General features: G+C 44.6%; 1 protein-coding gene across 2 annotated transcripts in view; it reads right to left on the bottom strand.

The window, feature by feature from the left end:
- ROR2 (receptor tyrosine kinase like orphan receptor 2) overlaps positions 1–20,237 on the bottom strand; it is a 217,682-nt gene that overhangs the window by 43,620 nt on the left and 153,825 nt on the right. For both annotated transcript variants that reach the window (XR_014266219.1, XM_082471250.1), the window contains exon 2: positions 3,446–3,523. Coding sequence is in view for 1 of the 2 variants with exons in the window: in XM_082471250.1 (XP_082327376.1) it covers positions 3,446–3,523 (78 nt within the window). In the remaining variant the exon portion in view is untranslated. The remainder of the gene's footprint in view (positions 1–3,445; positions 3,524–20,237) is intronic.

Below are 20,237 nucleotides of genomic sequence, written 5' to 3'. Positions count from 1 at the left end.
TTCCCTAGGGGATATTAGAGTCCACGGAATGACTGCAGGTTGGATTTTAGGCTGTTACTGTGGCTCGTCCACTTATTTACCCAGCCACACCTCCCTCCTAATTCCCCTCCACTTCCCCTCCATCATCCTCCAGAGCTGCCAGGGAGATCTTCACAGAGAGTAAATCAGGTTACACCACATCCCAGGCTTTCCAGAGTGAAGGGCATCTCTTACGATGAAATAGAGCTTTCCCCTGCCATCTAAACAGCTGTGCATGCTCTCCTAGGGCTGCCCAACAGAACTTTCTTTGATAATGGAATGCTCTAGATCTGTACTGCCCATGATGGTGGCTTCTAGCCACAGGTGACCCCTGAGCACTTGAAATATAGCTAGTAAGACCAAGGAACTGGAGTCTTAATTTTATTTAATTTTAATTGACTTAAATTTAAAGACCCACACGTGGCTGATGGCAATGGTACTGGACTGAAAAACCTCTCCAACCTCAGCTCCCCCAGCGCATAAGCCCCCACCTTCTCCCAGCTGCCCCAGGACACCGAGTCCTCTTGGCCTCAGGGTCTTTTCACAGGCTTCTGCCTTGGCCCCAGACACACCCTCTCCCCACCTTCTTTTAGCGAATGTCAGCTCTTCAGACCTCAGCACAAACATCCTTTCCTTAAACCAAGACCCCCTTTCCTTTCCTTCCAGTTCACCACGCCCTCATTTCTTCCTTCAGACTACTCGTCACAACTCCTAGTTTTATAACTTACCAGTTTTCCCTTACGATGCCAATTCCCCAGTCCAGTAAACTCTGAGAGGCAGAGACACACTTGTTTTGATCACCAGTGTGTGCCCAGCCTCACACAGCGCCTGGTACGGAGCAGTCAGGAAATCTGTGTGGGCTGTCTCGACTTCGGGCTCAGTCACACTTGTGAGCAGTGATTTCAGAATCTAACCATCAAAAAGCATCTTTCTTCCTAAGAAACCTCTCCTGAGGCCCAGCATTGTACACAAGCTTCCAGAGACCGGGTCTTGTCTGTCTGGGGAACGCACCCCTGTCCCAGTAGAGGCCCTCGCCTAACAAGCAAGGTCACAGCGACCAAAGTAGTACTTCGAGGGGGTCGACTGAGGAAACTAACTTGTGTATTTACTGCATAACATACTAAAGAGGAAAATCCTTGTCAAGGAGCCTCCAGACACCAGACGCTACCAACAGCACGTAGATCCATGTACTCTTATTTTTTTTTAATTGGAGTATAGTTGATTTACAATGTTGTGTTAGTTCAGGTGTACAGCAAAGTAAATCAGTTATACATATATATATATCCACTCATTTTTAGATTCTATTCCCACGTAGGTCATTACAGAGTATTGAGTAGAGTTCCCTGTGCTATAAAATGGGTCCTTATTAGTTACCTATTTTATATACAGTAGTGTGTATATGTCAATCCCAATCTCTCAATTTACCCCTCCCACCCCTTTTCCCCCCTGGTAACCATAAATTTGTTTTCTACATCTGTGACTCTATTTCTGTTGATTTAAATGACTGTTCTGAGGCCAGAAGGGAGCAGCTCCCTGTGTGACCCCAAGAGGCCCTTTCAGGACACAGAGGGACATCTGGTCAACTCGGCTGAGACTGGTGGACTTGAGTCATTGCTGCTCAATCCCCAGGAGACCCGGCCTTGGACATGTGGAGGTGAACACATTCCTGAGGGGACACAGGGACCCTCAATGGGCAAGGGGCTGAGAAACTAATATGGATTTCTGGGTTCTGAATAATGATTAAGAAAAGAAATGAAACAGAAATGAAGTGGTTGTTTTAATCGTTAATTGTTATACACTGAACTGTGTCCCCCCAGATTCACATGTTGAAGCCCTAACCCCACGTGTGTGACAGTATTTGAAGGAGAGGCCATTGGGAAGTAATTAGGGTTAAATGAGGTCATGAGGGTGGGGCCCCCAGGAAGGGATCCGAATCTTTATAAGACAGGAAGACACCAGAGCCCGCTCTCTCTCCCTGTGAGGACACAGCAAGACTGCACTGCCTACAAACCAGGAAGAGTGCCCTCACTAGGATGTGGCTATGCCAGCACCTTGATCTTGGACTTCCAGCCTCCAGGACTGTGAGGAATAAATATCTGATGATTAAGCCGTTCAGTCTGTGGTGTTTTGTTGCGGCAGCTCAAGCTGACTGACGCAATAATCTAAGGCAATATGGTGACAGCGGATGAAGCGGGAAAATCGTCACTTCCTCAAGTGACTGGGCTGCATCACAGGAAATGGGGTCTATCGACTCTACAAATCTAAGACGCCAACAAAGTGTGCCAAGTGAACAGTAACCCTGACGGTGACCTCTGGGAAAGCCCGGAGCAACAAGACAAAGAACATGGTCTTTGGTGATCCTTTGGAGGAGGGCCACCTGCCTGTCTGAGATGCCCCCTAGTCTGGACAATTACACCTCGACAATAAGCCCAGAAGATGGCCGCTTGTCATCAGGAGACTCTGTGGCCAAGCCAGGAGTCCAGCTCTTACGGCTCCACTCAGGCCCACGAAACACCCCCAAAGCCCCTTCCTCCCTCCAGTGGCCATCTGTCTACCCCTGCCCTCTATCTCCCACCCACCCACAGGCTTCTGACTAGCTTCAACCAGTCCTCAGCACCCTCACAACTGCATCAAGAGACACAGATGTGGAGGGAGGCAGGCCACTGCGCAGATACTAAGCAGGACCCTGTGGGGTTCCTGGGCACAAAAGCCTGTGTCCCCCATTTCTTGATTACAGGAAATAGGCTTCATTCAGCCTCCATGACCTTCCCTGAGTTCCAATGGGCAGTTCCAACAGTTGCTAATCAGGGAAGGGAGGGGATGTGGAGACAAGGGAGGAACAGTCAAGAAACAATAGTGCAGCCTTGGGGCAGGGTCCTGGTTCCCCCTCAAGGGAGATACATAACAATATCTTTGAGCTGTTTTGCAGAAACTGAAACCCCCACCTGGTGGGAGAAGTGAAAGGTATGCTGCCCACAAGCACGAAGACCCCAGACCAGTTGGAACCAGAAGGTTGATGATGCTGACTCCCACTTACCTCACCACCAACCAATCAGAAGAATGTCCATGAGCTGATCACGCCCTCTTCTTTGAACCATTACCATAAAACTCCTCACAACCCCCCTCCAGGTTGGGACACACAGATTTGAGGGCATTAGCCTGCTGTGGCCCCCTTTGCCTGGCAAAGCAATAAATCTATTCTTTTCCACTTCACCCAAAACTCTTCTCCGAGATTTGATTCAGTGTTGGGATACAGAGGCTGGATTTGACTTCACACCCACCCATGGGGCAGCACTGGGCCACAGGGGACCCTGACCATCCATTTCATCAGGCCAAGCCTTGAGTAGAATGGCACTGTGAGCCCCTCTACACGGTACTCTGAAAACACTTTCGAACACTTGCATTCAAAGAGCACTTCACAATTTACCTTTCAGAGTTGGAACAGGGCTGTCGGGTCCATCCAGTTGTCCCAAAGGGTCATTCGGGTCGGGAACCTCTGCTTGCCCTGGGCAAAAGAGCACAGCACACACATTACTGAGATTTCCCTTCGGGATCTTTACTCTGCTTCTCATGCAGAGACAATAGTGTTTTAGCAAAACTCCCCACTGTATAGAAAACCTAGAGGGATAAGGCGTTGTGGTAACTTCCAGAGGGCTTTTCTAGCATCAGATCTGATACAACAGCAAAAGTGATTCTTGCTTTATCCCAAGAACAGCAAAATGCAAATGCTTCACGGCACATATGGAGGAAGCAAACATGTGGCTGAAGTTTCATTAAGGGAAAGAGAAAGAGATTAAAACACGGGCTGGCAAAATTAAACACTCTGGAGCCAGAGTCAGCAGATGGCCCTCCAAATAGAGGTCCCTGGTAATTCTGAATAAATTCAGAATTGGAGGGTTTCTTCAGCAGCTCATTCATTCCCCTCCCAGCCCCCAGACCCACCGGCAGCCAGCAGTCAAGAACTGATCGACCCATAACTGTAAGGACAGAAGTTTCTCATCTTAAAGGCAATCACAACCCCACACCTCAGAGGCTGTGTCAGAGGGAGCAGCCACTCCCAAAATCATAAACACCAAGGGCAAGAACAGATCTGGTCTGTTCAAGTGGGAATACAACACACAGTCATGGGTCCCCCGTCCTGGAATGCCGGGGAAGGGCGGGCAGGTGTGACTGATGACCTAGAAACCGTTTGGGGCCTCCTAGAGACCCTTCTCAATATCCCAACGCGGTTTACTTTCAAAACTTTCACCCCATACCTTGGCCTTGACTGGGTCACACTGGATGGAGGTGGGGGTAGAAATGGCAAAGTCAAGGGTGATTCTGACTACACATCTGGATGAATCTGGGTTTATGGCATCAAAGCCTATCAAAGAGTGGGACACACATACAATGGAAAATGATGCAGCTTAGAAAGAAGGAAATCATCCTGACACATGTTACAACATGGATGAAACTTGAAGACATTATGCTGAGTGAAATAGCCTGACAGAGAAAAACAAACACTATATGATTAATGAGATACGTAGAGTAGTCAAATTCAAAGAAAGTAGAATAGTGGGTAACAGGGATTGTGGGGAGGAAGAATGGGCAGTTAGTGTTTGTTTAATAGGGACAGAGTTTCATTTTGGGAAGATGAGAAAGTTCTGAAGCTGGATAATGGTGATGGATTTACAACAATGCGAATATACTTGATGCCACTGAACTGTGCATTTAAAATGGTTAAGATGGTAAATTTTATGTTATATGTATTTACCACATTTTTAAAAATTTATTAAAGGCGGTTTATAATTCAATATTGGGTCACCCCACTTGTCTCTCAAATGAGAGACGAGAACTAACAAAGCCCCCGGACACTTCAGATCCTGCTTAAGATGAGGCCTTGCTCAAAAAAACTAGTGTCTAAAAGTGAAGTACAAGTGATTTTCAGGCAGAACCAGGTACGCAAGATTCTTCAAATTATTTAGCTAAACAAACACTGGCCGGTTTACACTTAAGGGTACCCGTGTGTCTAAGCTGATCCTCTCTACCCGCTTGTTCCTAAGTCACAGGACACTCGAGGCGACGCATAAGCTTGCAATGCCCTTAGAATTCAGGCCCAGTTCCCAAGCAACCAACAGGAGACATTATTTCTGAATGGGCCCATGGCTTTTCACATTCAATTATGGTAGAGTCCTTCTTTCTATCACTCCCAGTCCAAACTTACCCACCCATCAGAAGCCATGCACCCGTACCATCTTTCATAAAATGTCCTTGATCAACCATTCAGAAGTAACATCTTTTAAAACTATGCCCCAAGAGACTTCCCTGGTGGTACAGTGGTTAAGAATCCGCCTTCCAATGCAGGGTACTCGGGTTCGATCCCTGGTCGGGGAACTAAGATCCCACATGCCCGGGGTAACTAAGCCCGTGGGTTCTAGAGCCCGCATGCCACAACTAGAGAAAAGCCCGAGCACTGCAACAAAGAGCCCGTGCGCCACAGTGGAGGATCCCGCATGCCTCAACTAAGACCCGACGCAGCCAAATAAATTAATAAATATTAAAAAAAAAAAAACCCAAAACATACCGTACACCTCTCCTATGGCAATCACATCATTCTCTGAATTAATAGTTGCATATATTTTAATTTTCCTCAATGGGTTGTAAACAGCTGGAGGACATCAGATGCTGCGTCTCTATTGAGGGCTAATGGTCCTAGCACTAAAACCTAGACAGAATCTGGGGCTGCTACAGGACAGAGACGAGCATAAGCTATGTAAGCCAATCAACGCGGTTCAGTTGGGGTTTGAAATTTTAAATTGGCATGTTACACATACCATCACTCAGCACTGTTTAAATGTAGAGAGACCACAGGAAATCAAACACACTTGTACTATATACACATATCTGAAAGAGGCATAAAAATTATTAACTGCTTAGAAATTGACAAATGGTGTGAAACAGTCAAATAAATATACACTCTGAAGAAAAATAAGCGCCATTAGCCCAATTCCACTGGGCACAAGGTTCCTGGCTCTTCCAAGGCAGCTTTTACTTTGGAAGCAGAAGTATTTTCATGAGCATCCACGCCGGCGGGTGGACATGCACACTCTTCATGGGAGAAGAGCCGGAGGTGATCCAAATGCTTCGGTTGACTCGTGAGCAGATGTCACCCCCACAGAGACATGCAAAGTTGCTCTCGACATTAGAAATGCTGAGATTCTCCCTGAATATATTGCCCTGGTCAGCACATACGCTGGAATTTGATTTTTTGTTTCTCCTCAGCCTTAATTTTTACCCTAGGTAAAATTTAGTTTGGGTATTTGAGCAAGAGAGCGTCATCTACATATTTGGAAAAACAGATAAGTTTCAAGTAGCCCACCAGGCTAATATCAGGGACCCCAAGCTTTGGGACTTAGATGTGAAAGCATACAGTGGCTAAGATCCTGCCCATTTCCTCTGCAAGTCAAATGTGTGAATAAATTCACGATATCCAATCACCTCGGTCCTTAGAACTGACACCTTAAGTTCCAGCAAAACTAGGCCCTGTTGTTGCTTCCTGAGAAACAAGGGCAGTATTTACATTCTGAAGTTAACAGTCTTCATTCTCCTACAGTGCAGAACAGCCATCTTTACTCAAGATGCTGCACCTCCTAAAATTTACAAGCAAACTGTAACAGGGGCAAATGTGAACCTGGGGTATGGGGACAAGTGAGACCAGGGTCTAGTGCCTCGGCAGATTCCAACAGGATTTCTCCTGGCCCTAAAAGGGTCAAGAACAACCCAAAGGAAAAAAAAAATGAAACAAATGTAAAACAGAAACAACAAAAACTGCCACCCACACGTCAAAGTGTCACTATTAGTTATCTGAAATTATATAGGTAATTTAAATGTCCTCTTTTATTTTATTTTTCAACATCTTTACAACGAACAAGCATCAAGCTTTTAACTGACATAATTCACATACCACAAAAGTCCACATTTTAAAGTCTATAATCAAGTGGTTTTTAATATATTCACAAGGTTGTTCAACCATCTCCACTATGTAATTCTGCAATATTTCCTCACCACCAAAAGTAACCTTGTTCCTATTAGCAGTCCCCCGGAATCCCACCTCCCCCAGACCCTGTAACCACTAACCTGCTTTTTGTCTCTATGGATTTATCTGTTTGGGCCATTTTATATAAATGGAATCATACAATATGTGGGCTTTTGAACAAACATTAATTTTATTAGGTTTTTAAAATTTCATGCCCAAAAAGAGAAAAAAAAAAAAAAAAGGCTAGAGAGAAGCACAATGTACTAAGTGATTAGCAAAGGCCATTAAATGCTACATCAGCACATCAGACCACTGCCCAGACCCTGTGGGGAGGTTTTGGCTACCCAAGTAGACAGGATGTGGAGGACGCATGGGAGACACAGTGATGACTAAAGGATGAAAGACAGAGAACTATGAAAAGCCAGAGAACTAGGATTATTTATCCAAAGATATGATGGTTTAGGAGCTGAAAGTCTCACTCGGAAGAGACCAGCACACGTTCACATTCCTGCTGTAGATAAGACATGGCTCATGACAAGAACTAAGGAAGGATTTCATCACTGTGAGTTTAGGGGCCACCAAAATGAATGCAGCATTGGGAACTCGTGTCATCTGCTTTCTCCCCAACTACCATGTTCTTCTGCAGGTCACCAGGGCCGGACGAATGACCTCTATCCACCTTCTTCACCCCATAACCCACCTTGGCAATTACTGCCAGCCCAGTTCAGTCAGCGACTGGTCCAAGGCGGTGTGAGTCCAGTCAGACCTCCCACATGGCTGTCCTGAGTGCTTCTTTACACAAAGGTCCCCTTGGGTTTACCTGGTGCCGGTACCCTCACCCCAGCTGGCTGACTGGAGATGGGGAAGACCTAAAGAGAGAAAAGGTTCTGGGAGGATTTGGCTGCCCTAACTCCTCAGGACTTAATTATTGTTTTCTGAAAACCAGGCTACTACTTGGAGCAAATCTACATGTCCTTCGTTTTGGTAAAATACTAAAAGTTGTACTAACACCACACGTGTCCATGAAGAATGTGAATTCACGGGGGCTTCCTTGGTGGTGCAGTTGTTGAGAATCGCCTGCCAATGCAGGGGACACGGGTTCGAGCCCTGGTCCGGGAAGATCCCACATGCCGCGGAGCAACTAAGCCCGTGTGCCACAACTACTGAGGCCCGCGCGCCTGGAGCCCGTGCTCCGCGGCGGGAGAGGCCACTGCAATGAGAAGCCCACGCGCTGCGACGAAGAGTAGCCCCCGCTCGTCACAACTAGAGAAAAGCCCGTGTGCAACAACAAAGACCCAACGCAGCCAAAAATAAAAATAAGTTAAAAAAAAATAAACTTATTTAAAAAAATGTGACTTCATGACGCTCTAACTTTTTCCATTGGATGTGAGTGATCTTCACTGTAAAAAAAAACACACAGGGCGACAGTGTAAAGCTACCGGAAAACTCAAACCTTTGATAGCATCAATCAGGTAGTGATCATTAACTCTATATTAGTTTTTTGATGTTTAAAGAAAGGAGAGCATTTAATATGGAAAAATTTAAGTGTGGCTGGTTGCCATGCAATGATACATTAAGTGTATAATTTGATCCATGTCAAAATTACACTTTAAAACCTAGAGCAAAGACTAACTACAATGTGGTAACCAGAGCGGGATCCTAGAACAAAAAAAGATATCCAAAAGTCCAAAGAAAGATGAATAGTATGGATTTTAGTAAAGAATAATGCGTTGATCTTGGTATATCCGCTGTGACAAAGGTACCGCACTAATATAAGATTTAACGTTAAGAGGAAGCAGAGTATGAGGAATATGCAAACCCTCTGCCCTATCTTCACACAGTAAAAAGTTTATTGAAGAACAATTAAACATTCTTCCACACTGGTCAAGCACTTAACCAAGGCTCACAAGTAAAGAAGAGCTGTAGGAAAGACCCGATCTCCAAACAGCCTTAATGGTGCAAGCCAGGCATGAATGTTAACCACGTGAAGAGAATACGACACAGATTCACAGAATCTGATACAGTTGATTCAAAGATTCAACAGCTTAACAGTGAATACTCAGCAATTAAATCACTTTTGAGAATATTGGGTTTTGAGCAAAATTTTACGTTAATTGTCATGGCATGGCGATACTGGCTCCTAACCTGATACTTAGCATATGTTCTTAGCAGCACTTATCACTGTCCCGTATATTCAGGGCTGAACCAATTGGTGTCTGAAGAAAGACCAGATGAAAGGATGCATTGTTGATGTCGCTGGGCTGGTTAAGAAATCAGGGTTTCCCACAAGCCCGCAATAGCTGGAAATGCACGTCCGGCCCAAATGTGTGCAAATTCTGAGTAATTAGAAAACGTGCCTCAGTCAAACAAGATGTCCTACAGACCTTCTCTCAACACAGGCCTCTAATGTGACATCTTGATTTAAGGCATCGATAAGGTAAGAGAAATTTATATCTGCAAAGTACAAGTGGGTCTCTTCTGATTCTCTGGCTCCTTCTCTGGTCTTAAAATAGAGCTCTCTCATTAAGAACAGAGACATGATTAAGAGAGAGTTTACTAATGAAGTTCAACCCACACCCTTGGATTTGAGCTCATGTGCTACTCTGTTTTTGATTTGTGTTTCTCTTAAAAAATGTTTTGTTATTCAGACTATTCACCCATTAATCTCTACCTGTTGATGTGAATCGGTACACTTGTTGTGATTTAATTATATGCAGTCTCTGGCCTATTTGGACAACTTCAAAGCAGCCTCCTTTTAATTAGTGAGGGTATTTCATTCACCAAAGCTTTGCATTCTTGGATTTGGTCATCCTTAATGATGGTGTAATTTCCAGAATATGAGAACGAACAGCAGTCAGGGCACACGGGTAAAAGACCACAGCCTGGAAGGGAGGACCGTGCGGCAGGCCAGGAGCCTCTGGAAGGGCAAGCATGGATTTTATGATTAGCTGTGCTGCATGAAAAGTCAGCACATCCACTGGCAACTGGAAACGTCCATAATGTGTTCCAGAACAATCACTTAGCTCAGCAGCACATCAAATCGAAAACATCCGTGATGCTGGAAATGCAACAATTAAGGAAAAGAATGAATAACTGGAAAGGAGCAGAGTATAGAATCCTAAAAGGTGAGTCCATCAGCCTGGGAACTGGGCCAGACAAAGTATGTCCATAGTAAAGAGACTCGATAATGTTTCTGGGAATGCGCTTATTAAAACGTCACACCGTGTGTCTCAACCGCCAGCTAGAAAACCACACGGCGTTCAAGGTGAGCTGCCAGTATCTAATCGGCAGTAGTTTTAACAGTCTGTAATCTTTCATTTCGTTATTTTGAACTTTGAGTTGAGTAAATATTAGCCTCTGGGTCTACATTCCTTAAGGGGCTGACCTAACTCTGCTCTGGAAATACAAAGTTAAATCCAACAACCTGAAAATGGAGTGACCAGTGTCTCTCACCAATTTAACCTTCACTTTGACTCTACTTCCACAGCAAAAATATCAAACCCCCAAATGAGTCCAGGCACAGGCCCAATGCTCTCCAATATTGCCGTCATAACGCTTTTTCTACCTCTGTCACAGACAGCCCCCCAGAACCCCCAACAAAGGTCCCACTGTCAAGGGCCAAGTGTATAGTTGGTTGAAGGGGGAGTGAAGCTGCTCAGGAGGCTGAATTGGGGCCTTTCACTGACCTCCCTCTTTCCCAACACCTACAGCCACTGGCCGCGGTGGCAGGGGGCCTGGCAGAGTCCGGAGGCCGGGAGACACCATGCATAACAGATGCAGCTGAAAGGACGAGACCCTGACACCCTTCACTGCAACACGAGCTCTGGGGCCTGATGCCACTGATGTGCCTGCTTGTTACTGCCGGTTTCTGCAAAACCGACAGAAGAGGAGCAAACAGAAATGTTGAGTAAGTACTCCGAGCTCATTCTGTTTCCACTTGGTTTCACAGAAGACTCTTTTGAGTATCAATTATTCCCATGAACACAAGGAATCACTTTTTCACCTTGAACCTCTGTAAGGTGTTCCATTAAAGGTAAGGAGGGGACATCCCTGGTGGCGCAGTGGTTAAGAATCTGCCTGCAAATGCAGGGGACACGGGTTTGAGCCCTGATCCAGGAAGATCCCACATGCTGCGGAGCAACTAAGCCCGTGCGCCACAACTACTGAGCCTGTGCTCTAGAGCCCGCAAGCCACAACTACTGAACCCGCGAGCCGCAACTCCTGAAGCCCATTTGCCTAGAGCCTGTGCTCCGCAACAAGAGAAGCCACCGCAAGGAGAAGCCTGCGCACCGCAATGAAGAGTAGCCCCCGCCTGCCGCAACTAGAGAAAGCCCGCGCACAACAACAAAGACCCAACACAGCCAAAAATAAATAAATAAATAAATTTATTATTTTTTTTAAAAAAAGGTAAGAAGGGAAAAGATTTTTTTTTAAAGAAAAACCCTTATTAGAAAAAGAAACTGCGTATTGTCCCATGATAATGCTGGAAGTTACTTTCTGTTTGCTTCAGGGAGAGTTTTAAACCCCTCAGCTGCAGGTGCAACAGCCTTGGAACCCAGGGTTGCCTGGAGAAATCTCAGGGTGGAGTGAATCAGACCCAGAGGGAAGGGATTCTGAAGGTTTGCAGCCTCTTTCAACCAGGACTCTATGTCCAGCCTATGTAGCCTGAAGTTGCACTCATCCCCAGAGCAGGTCGACCAGTTGGCATATTTGAAAGCAGATTTGCTGGCAGTGATCACTTGGAGCTCATGGAAACAAACAAGGATATAACATCTGTTATAATCAAAGATGACAGCAGTGATTTTCTTAAAGGTAGCTCCTGTATGAGTTTGCTAGGGCTGCCCCAACGAAGTGCCACAGCTTGGGTGGCTTAAACAACAGTTCTGGAAACCGGAAATCCAAGATCAAAGTGTTGGCAGGGTTGTTTCTCTTGCAGCCTCTCTCCTTGGCTTGTAGGTGGCCAGCTTCTCCCTGTGTCTTCACATGGTCTTCCCTCTATGCATAGACACCAGTCACAGTGGATAGAGGCCCACCCCAGTGACCTCATTTTAATTGAATTCTGTAAAGACACTATCTCCAAATAAGGTCACATTCTGAGATACTGGGGGTTAGGACTCCATTATTATCTATTTTGGGGGGACACAAATCAACCCATAACAGATAGTGTTACTTATCTTCAAAGCTTCTTTATACTTAATGCTGATTTAAAAGTGACTTTTGAAACTGCATGGGGCAGGCTGACAGAGACAGAGAAAGCCTTGATGAGAAAGAATAAACAGGGGGTCTGGGCTAAGTACAGAGGTGTCGGGGGCGGGCTTGCCCACATACTGAAAGGATCTGCCAACAACTTGCTAATGACTCCAGCACCCCGACTCCTTCGTTCTGAAGGTGTCCCCTCATGGCTTCCGTTGGGGACACCGCTGTCCTCTGAGCTTCATGTCCCTAAGATTCTGGCAGCAGCCATGGCATCTTCCCAGACCCCCCTCCTCTCAGGCTGGCATTCCTTCTTTCTCATAATATTTACACCACCACCACTCTTCCCAAAGAGCGGCATGGCAGGCCCAGAGGGAATGTGTCGTGGGATCTGGAGCAGTCTGTCTGACCATTTTTGGTAATGATTCTGCTCAACATTTACACAGGGCTGCCCACTTTGTATGATGCACTCCATCCGTACGACTCCCTTCACTTGACCCTCCAAGTTTGGATCCTCTCCCACTTCAGTCTCTCCTGCGAATGTCTCCTCGTCTCTGGCCCCGTAAATGCTGCAGTGCCCCAGAGCTGGGCCTGCAAAAGCTTTCCCTCTCTTTCTGTACCTGTCCCCTTGATGACCTGGCTTTAAACGACAGCAAAATGCCCATAACTCCCCAGCACACCTTTCCGAGCCGGACCTCTCCATAAAAAGCCAGGCTCAGAAACAGGAGGACCAGCTCACGTCTCCGCTTGCACATCTAATAGACACACCACGCTCAGCTTGTCCAAACACAAACCCGGCTTTCCTCCACAGACTGCTCCGCTGCAGTCACCAGCCTCCCTAAACTCTGACTTCAGCCTTCCATGGGCTAAGGCCACACATCCTGGTTATCTCTGACTCCTTTTCCTCTCGTATCCCACGCGCAATCCAACAAGAAATGCTGTTTGCTCTATCTTCAAAATACATCAGAATGCGACGCTCCTCACCCCTCCCTGCTCACACCCAGTCTCAGTAGCTCCGGCTCTGCTGGATCACATGACAGCCCCCCCCAGCCCTCCCTGGGTCCACCCTCCCCTCCCCGCTGCTCTCCATGCAGCAAACACACTTGCACCTCTAAAAGGAGCTTCAAATACCATTGCCTGAGACAGCAGCGTGAATCACAAAAGCCTGAGGCTGAGTGGAAGAAAATACACATACAAGAAACCCTGTATTGTATGATCCCACTTATACCACGTTCATAAATGGGCAAAGGCATCTGCAGTGATGGAGGTCAGAAGACTGGTGACGTTGGGGGTGACGGCCGGGAAGGAGCAGGGGCTGGGTTTCTGAGAGGCTGCTGGCGTGGTCCAGTGATGTGGGGATTTATGAACTTTTATCTATGTATATTATACTTACACAAAGCTTACCACGTTGCTTCTATTTTTATCTCTCTCATATAATGCTACCTCCTGGAACAAGGCCTGCCGGGATGTTATTCAAACACTTCCCTCCACATTTGTGCACACAATCCTGCCACTTAACCTGCTTCCCATTTTTCTTTTCCCCTTAGCACTTCCAAGAGATGATTTATTCATTAGTTTATGTCTCTGTCTCCTCTTCCTGGGAACAGGAGTTTCTGCCTGTCTGCGCACTGCTCTATCCCCAGCACCTGGAGCATAGCCGGTAGTTGCTCATTTGGTGAATGAATGAATGCTTCTGTGCTCAACAACTTCCAGCACCTTCCACCTCCTCAGAGGAGCAGCCAGAACCCCTTCTCCACCCCCTCCACATGTGAGCGTGCATGCCTGCACACACACACACACACACACACACACACACACACACACACACACACACACACACACACGCTCCTGACCTCACCTCAACCCCTTTCCCCTTCACTCTCCAGGAACAGTTCCAGCTCCTTTTCCCTCTGGGGTTTGCATTTCCTTTTCCCTCTGCCTGGAAAACTCTTCCCCAGACCCCCCTGTAGCTCACCCCTTACTTCCTCTGCTTCAAGCTTCACTCATAAACAAGGCCTCCCCTGAAAGCCTGTATTGAAAGCCTCTAAGGCCCACAAGTGGCCTGCCCTGTCCGTGTCTGTCTCACATCAGAAGAGGGTGGCCTCCATGATGCCAGGCTCTGGGTGACCATCTGGTGTCCACCACCTGGAACCCCGGCCTGCAGGAGGCACTCCATGACCATGTGAGGAATAAACAAACATGGGCAGTGTCCTGGGACCATCACGCTCATGTGTGAGGAGAAGTCCTGAGTTTCACCTCACATTTTGAGGGATGGAGCTCATACCTGCTCCAAGCATGGGCAGTGCCCACCCCACCAGCACCTCCTCCTACATCATGTCTGCTCCTCTTCCCACAGGCAGACGATGGTGCCGCAACTCTGCTGCCCCGGGACGGGCTGCTCCTCCAAACCACTAGTGAACACTGCCCTGCTCGAAGGCGCTCAGACCTGAGATTCCTGGCAGTGCCCCAAGGAGCGCCACCAGGCCCACATTCCACAATCTCTCTGACAACATGCCCTTTTAAATGAGCATATGCATCTTTACAACTCCAAATGAATAAAAAGAAGCTTTTACAATTTTAAAACCATACCATGTGCTACTCAAACATAAAAAGGGCCAACTGTTGATACACACCTCACAGTGGGTGCATCTCACATGCATCTGGCTAAGTGAAGAGGCCAGACTCACAGGGGAATGTACTGGAGAATCAACTTCCAGAATGGCGGCATGAGGATATTGATGAACTCACTTTCCCTCCAGAATAGCAAAAATGCAGGCTAAACAACTAAAACCAACCATTTAAGAACTCAGATAATGAACCAGAGCCACAGAATGAACTGAAAAATCATCTATCCAAGAGAAGTAATGGAACCTTAGCAAGATGGCGGGGCTGTGCTGGTTTAACGTGGGCTGTGACCATCTTCTCTCCCTCCCCAGCAGCCCTGCAGGTGGCCGGCAGATCTGAAGCTTTTGAAGTTCTGTTAAAAGTGCCATCCCATAGTCACTATTTTGTCTGGACTTGCAGCACTCTGGGAAATCTCTAGGTTTGACTCAGAGCTGGGCTGGCCTGGGGTCGTGGGGAGGGTGGCAGGTGGTGTCTGTCCCTGGAGCGTTACGCAAACAACAACAAGCTGCTGGCAACACTTCAGCCGCCTAATGCTGTGACTACAACTGCAGTAAACTTGAGCCCAGCCCAGGATTTAAAAGGAAATCCAGGAGAACTAGAGGACTTCAGGGCACTTCAAAAGCGCTGATGTATTTCCAGGGTCAAAAAGGCTGTGCACACATGGAAGGCTATATACATTACATGCCCAAGGAAGACCTGCAGAAGGAGAAGACACCAGTCCCTCATCTCTGGTGCAATCAAGAAGTGACGGCTAATGTACACCTGAAACTAACACGACATTGTAAATCAACTATACTCCAATAAAAATTTTTTTAAAAAAGAAGTGACAGCTAAGGCTGATGTTTGATGGCATGCCTTCTCACAAGATCCCCTGGGCAAAAAGTGCAAGAAAATCTCATGACCAGTGACTGGCTAATCACACAACTATACTGACTCAGATGTCATCCCTAGGAATCAAGCCTTAAAAATGTAAGGGATCTTATGTTAAGTGTTCTTACCACACACACACAAAATAACAATAATTATAACCACAACAATAAATAAAGAGGGCACAAGGAAACTTGTGGAGGAGATGGACATGTTTATGGCACAGATTGTGGTGATGGTTTCGTGGGCTTATACTTCTCTCCAAACTTATCAAGTTGTATATATTAAATATGTACAGCTTTTTGAATGTCAATCATACCTCTATAAAGTGGTTTAAAAAAATGAAAATAAATTAAAAAAATAATAGATAACTCAGTGGTTATACATTAGAGGGAATACAGAAATTTTAGAAATACAGAAACTTTAGAATTAGTAAAGGAAAGCCGGTAAACAAATGAACAGTAATAGAAAAAACAACAACAATATCCAAAATGAAACAAAAACAAAACCACAGCAGCAACAAAAAACTTTGAAGGGCTTGAAGAATTTGCTACCAGTGTTGTTGAAACAATATGTAATATGACCAGTTTAAAAAAAAGAACTACAAAGACACATGAGGAAAGAGGAAACTATGCCACATACACAGGAAGGAAAAAAACACCCAAGAGAAAAGGGAACCCCTGAGGAACCAACCCAATAAATATGTTCAAAGAACTAAAGAAAAGAATATCTAAAGAATTAAGGGGACTCAAAATGGATTAAAGACCTAAATGTAAGGCCAGACACTATCAAACTCTTAGAGGAAAACATAGGCAGAACACTCTATGACATAAATCACAGCAAGATCCTTTTTGACCCAGCTCCTAGAGAAATGGAAATAAAAACAAAAATAAACAAATGGGACCTAATGAAACTTAAAAGCTTTTGCACAGCAAAGGAAACCATAAACAAGACCAAAAGACAACCCTCAGAATGGGAGAAAATATTTGCAAATGAAGCAACTGACAAAGGACTCATCTCCAAAATTTACAAGCAGCTCATGCAGCTCAATAACAAAAAAACAAACAACCCAATCCAAAAATGGGCAGAAGACCTAAATAGACATTTCTCCAGAGAAGATATACAGATTGCCAACAGACACATGAAAGAATGCTCAACATCATTAATCATTAGAGAAATGCAAATCAAAACTACAATGAGATATCATCTCACACTGGTCAGAATGGCCATCATCAAAAAATCTAGAAACAATAAATGCTGGAGAGGGTGTGGAGAAAAGGGAACACTCTTGCACTGTTGGTAGGAATGTAAATTGATACAGCCACTATGGAGAACAGTATGGAGGTTCCTTAAAAAACTAAAAAGAGAACTACCATATGACCCAGCAATCCCACTACTGGGCATATACCCTGAGAAAACCATAATTCAAAAAGAGTCATGTACCAAAATGTTCACTGCAGCTCTATTTACAATAGCCAGGACATGGAAGCAACCTAAGTGTCCATCAGCAGATGAATGGATAAAGAAGATGTGGCACATACATACAATGGAATATTACTCAGCCATAAAAAGAAACAAAATTGAGTTATCTGTAGTGAGGCGGATGGACCTAGAGTCTGTCATACAGAGTGAAGTAAGTCAGAAAGAGAAAAACAAATACCGTATGCTAACACACATATATGGAATCTAAGAAAGAAAAAAAAAAGGTCATGAAGAACCTAGGGGTAAGATAGGAATAAAGACACAGACCTACTAGAGAATGGACTTGAGGATATGGGGAGGGGGAAGGGTAAGCTGTGACAAAGTGAGAGAGTGGCATGGACATATATACACTACCAAACATAAAATAGATAGCTAGTGGGAAGCAGCCGCATAGCACAGGGAGATCAGCTCGGTGCTTTGTGACCACCTAGAGGGGTGGGATAGGGAGGGTGGGAGGGAGGGAGATGCAAGAGGGAAGAGATATGGGAACATATGTATATGTATAACTGATTCACTTTGTTATAAAGCAGAAACTAACACACCATTGTAAAGCAATTATACTCCAATAAAGATGTTAAAAAAAAAAAAGAATTAAGGGGAATTACAACAAACTTATTTCAATAAATAGAGAATATCAATAAAGTGATAGAAATTTAAAAACTCAAATAGAAATTCTACAGTTGAACGTACAATAACTGAAATTCACCAGGTGGGCTCAACAACAAATTTGAGATGGTAGAAGAGAGAATCAGTGAACTGGAAGACAGTTTACTGTTTTTACTGGGATAGAGATTGTACAGTCTGTAAAGAAGAAAATAAAACAAATGCAGAAAAATAACAGAGCCTAAGAGACCTGTGGGACACTATCAAAAGTACCAACATGGGACTTCCCTGGTGGCGCAGTGGTTAAGAATCCGCCTGCCAATGCAGGGGACACAGGTTCGAGCCCTGGTCTGGGAAGATCCCACATGCTGCGGAGCAACTAAGCCCGTGCGCCACAACTGCTGGGCCTGCACTCTAGAGCCCGCAAGCCGCAACTACTGCAGCCCATGCACCTAGAGCCCATGCTCCGCAACAAGAGAAGCCAATGCAATGAGAAGCCCACTCATCACAACGAAGAGTAGCCCGTGCTTGCCAAAACTAGAGAAAGCCTGCGTACAGCAACGAAGACCCAACGCAGCCAAAAAAAAAAAAAAAAGTACCAACACATACATGATGGGAGTCTAGAAGAAGAGAAAGGCAGAAAAAATACCTGAAGAAACAATAACCAAACACTTACCAAATTTGATTAAAAGTATTAACTTGCACACTTAAGAAACTCAAGGAACTGTAGGTAGGGTAAGCTCTAAGATATCCACAACTAGACACATCATAAACAAACTGCTGAAAAATAAAGAATATTAAAAGCAGCAAGAGAAGTGACTCATCATGTACAAGGGATTCTCAGTAAGATTAAGAGCTGACTTCTCATCAGAAACCCAGTGTGATGACATATTTAAAGTGTTGGGGAAAACAGACCATCAACCAAGAGTTCTATGTCTAGCTAAACTCTTCTTCAAAAATGAAGAAGTTAGGTCACTTCCAAACAAACAACAAAAAAAGAACACTGGAAGGAATTCTAATTTATACAAGAAAATAAAACAGTACCAGGAAGGTAACTTCATAGATACTATGAAAGACAATATAAACATATTTTTGTTTGTAACTCTTTTCTTCTCATATTTGTTTTAAAAGACTACTGCATAAAACTATAATTATATAATGGTGTCAATGGACTTAAAACATATAAAGATATAATTTATATGATACTAACAGTTCATAGAAGAGAGGAGAGAAGACTGATATGCTGGAGCAAATTATCTACTTTTGAAATTAAGTTAGTATTAATCTGAACTAGATTTTTTAAAAGTAACATGATAATAGTAATCCTTATAGCAACTACTATGAAAGTAATTTTCATAGAGAGAGAAAATATAAAGGAACTTAAAGTACACTAGGAACTATCTGTTTAACATAAAAGATGTAAGAATCAAGGAACAGAGGAACAAAAAAGGTATGACATATAGAAAACAAGTAGCAAAATGACAGAATTAAAACCTACCTCATCAGTAATTAAATTAAGTACAAATGGATTAAAAGGACAAATCAAAACACAGAAATTCACAGAATGGATTAAAAAATGATCTGTCTACAAGAGACATTTCATATTAAAAAACACAAATAGGATGAAAGGATATATCATGCCAACAGCAATCATAAAACAGTTGAAATGGCTATACTAGTATCAGACAAAATAAAGTACGAGACAAAAATCATTACTAGAAACAAAGAAGAACATTTTATAATGATAAGCTGGTCAACCCATCAATCTTTATAAATGTATATGCACCTGACAACAAAGCCCCAAAATACACAAAACAAAAACTTACAGAAATAAAGGGGAACATAGAAAATTCAAAAATAATAACCGGCGACTTCAATATTCCACTTTCAATAATGGATATAAGAACTAGGCAAGGGCTTCCCTGGTGGCACAGTGGTTGAGAGTCCACCTGCCAATGCAGGGGACACGGGTTCGAGCCCTGGTCCGGGAGGATCCCACTTGCTGTGGAGCAGCTGGGCTTGTGCGCCATGGCTGCTGAGCCTGTGCTCTGGAGCCCACGAGCCACGACTGCTGAGCGCACGTGCCACAACTGCTGAGGCCTGCGTGCCTAGAGCCAGTGCTCCGCAACAAGAGAAGCCACCGCAATGAGAAGCCCGTGCACCACAACAAAGAGTAGCCCCCACCTGCCACAACTAGAGGAAGCCCGGACACAGCAATGAAGACCCAATGTAGCCAAAAATAAAAAAAAAAATTAAATAAATAAAGTTAAAAAAAAAAAGAACTAGGCAAATCAGCAAGGAAATAGAAGATTAAACAATACTACAAACCAATTAGACCTAATACTATAGAACATTCCACCTCAAATGTAGGACACATTCTTCTCAAGCTTACACAGAACATTCTCCAGGATAGACCATATTCTAGGCCATACAA

This window comes from Balaenoptera physalus (assembly GCF_965194825.1).
Source record: "Balaenoptera physalus genome assembly, chromosome: 7".
Lineage (NCBI taxonomy): Eukaryota > Metazoa > Chordata > Mammalia > Artiodactyla > Balaenopteridae > Balaenoptera > Balaenoptera physalus.
This window is presented reverse-complemented; position numbering and strand designations above follow the sequence as displayed.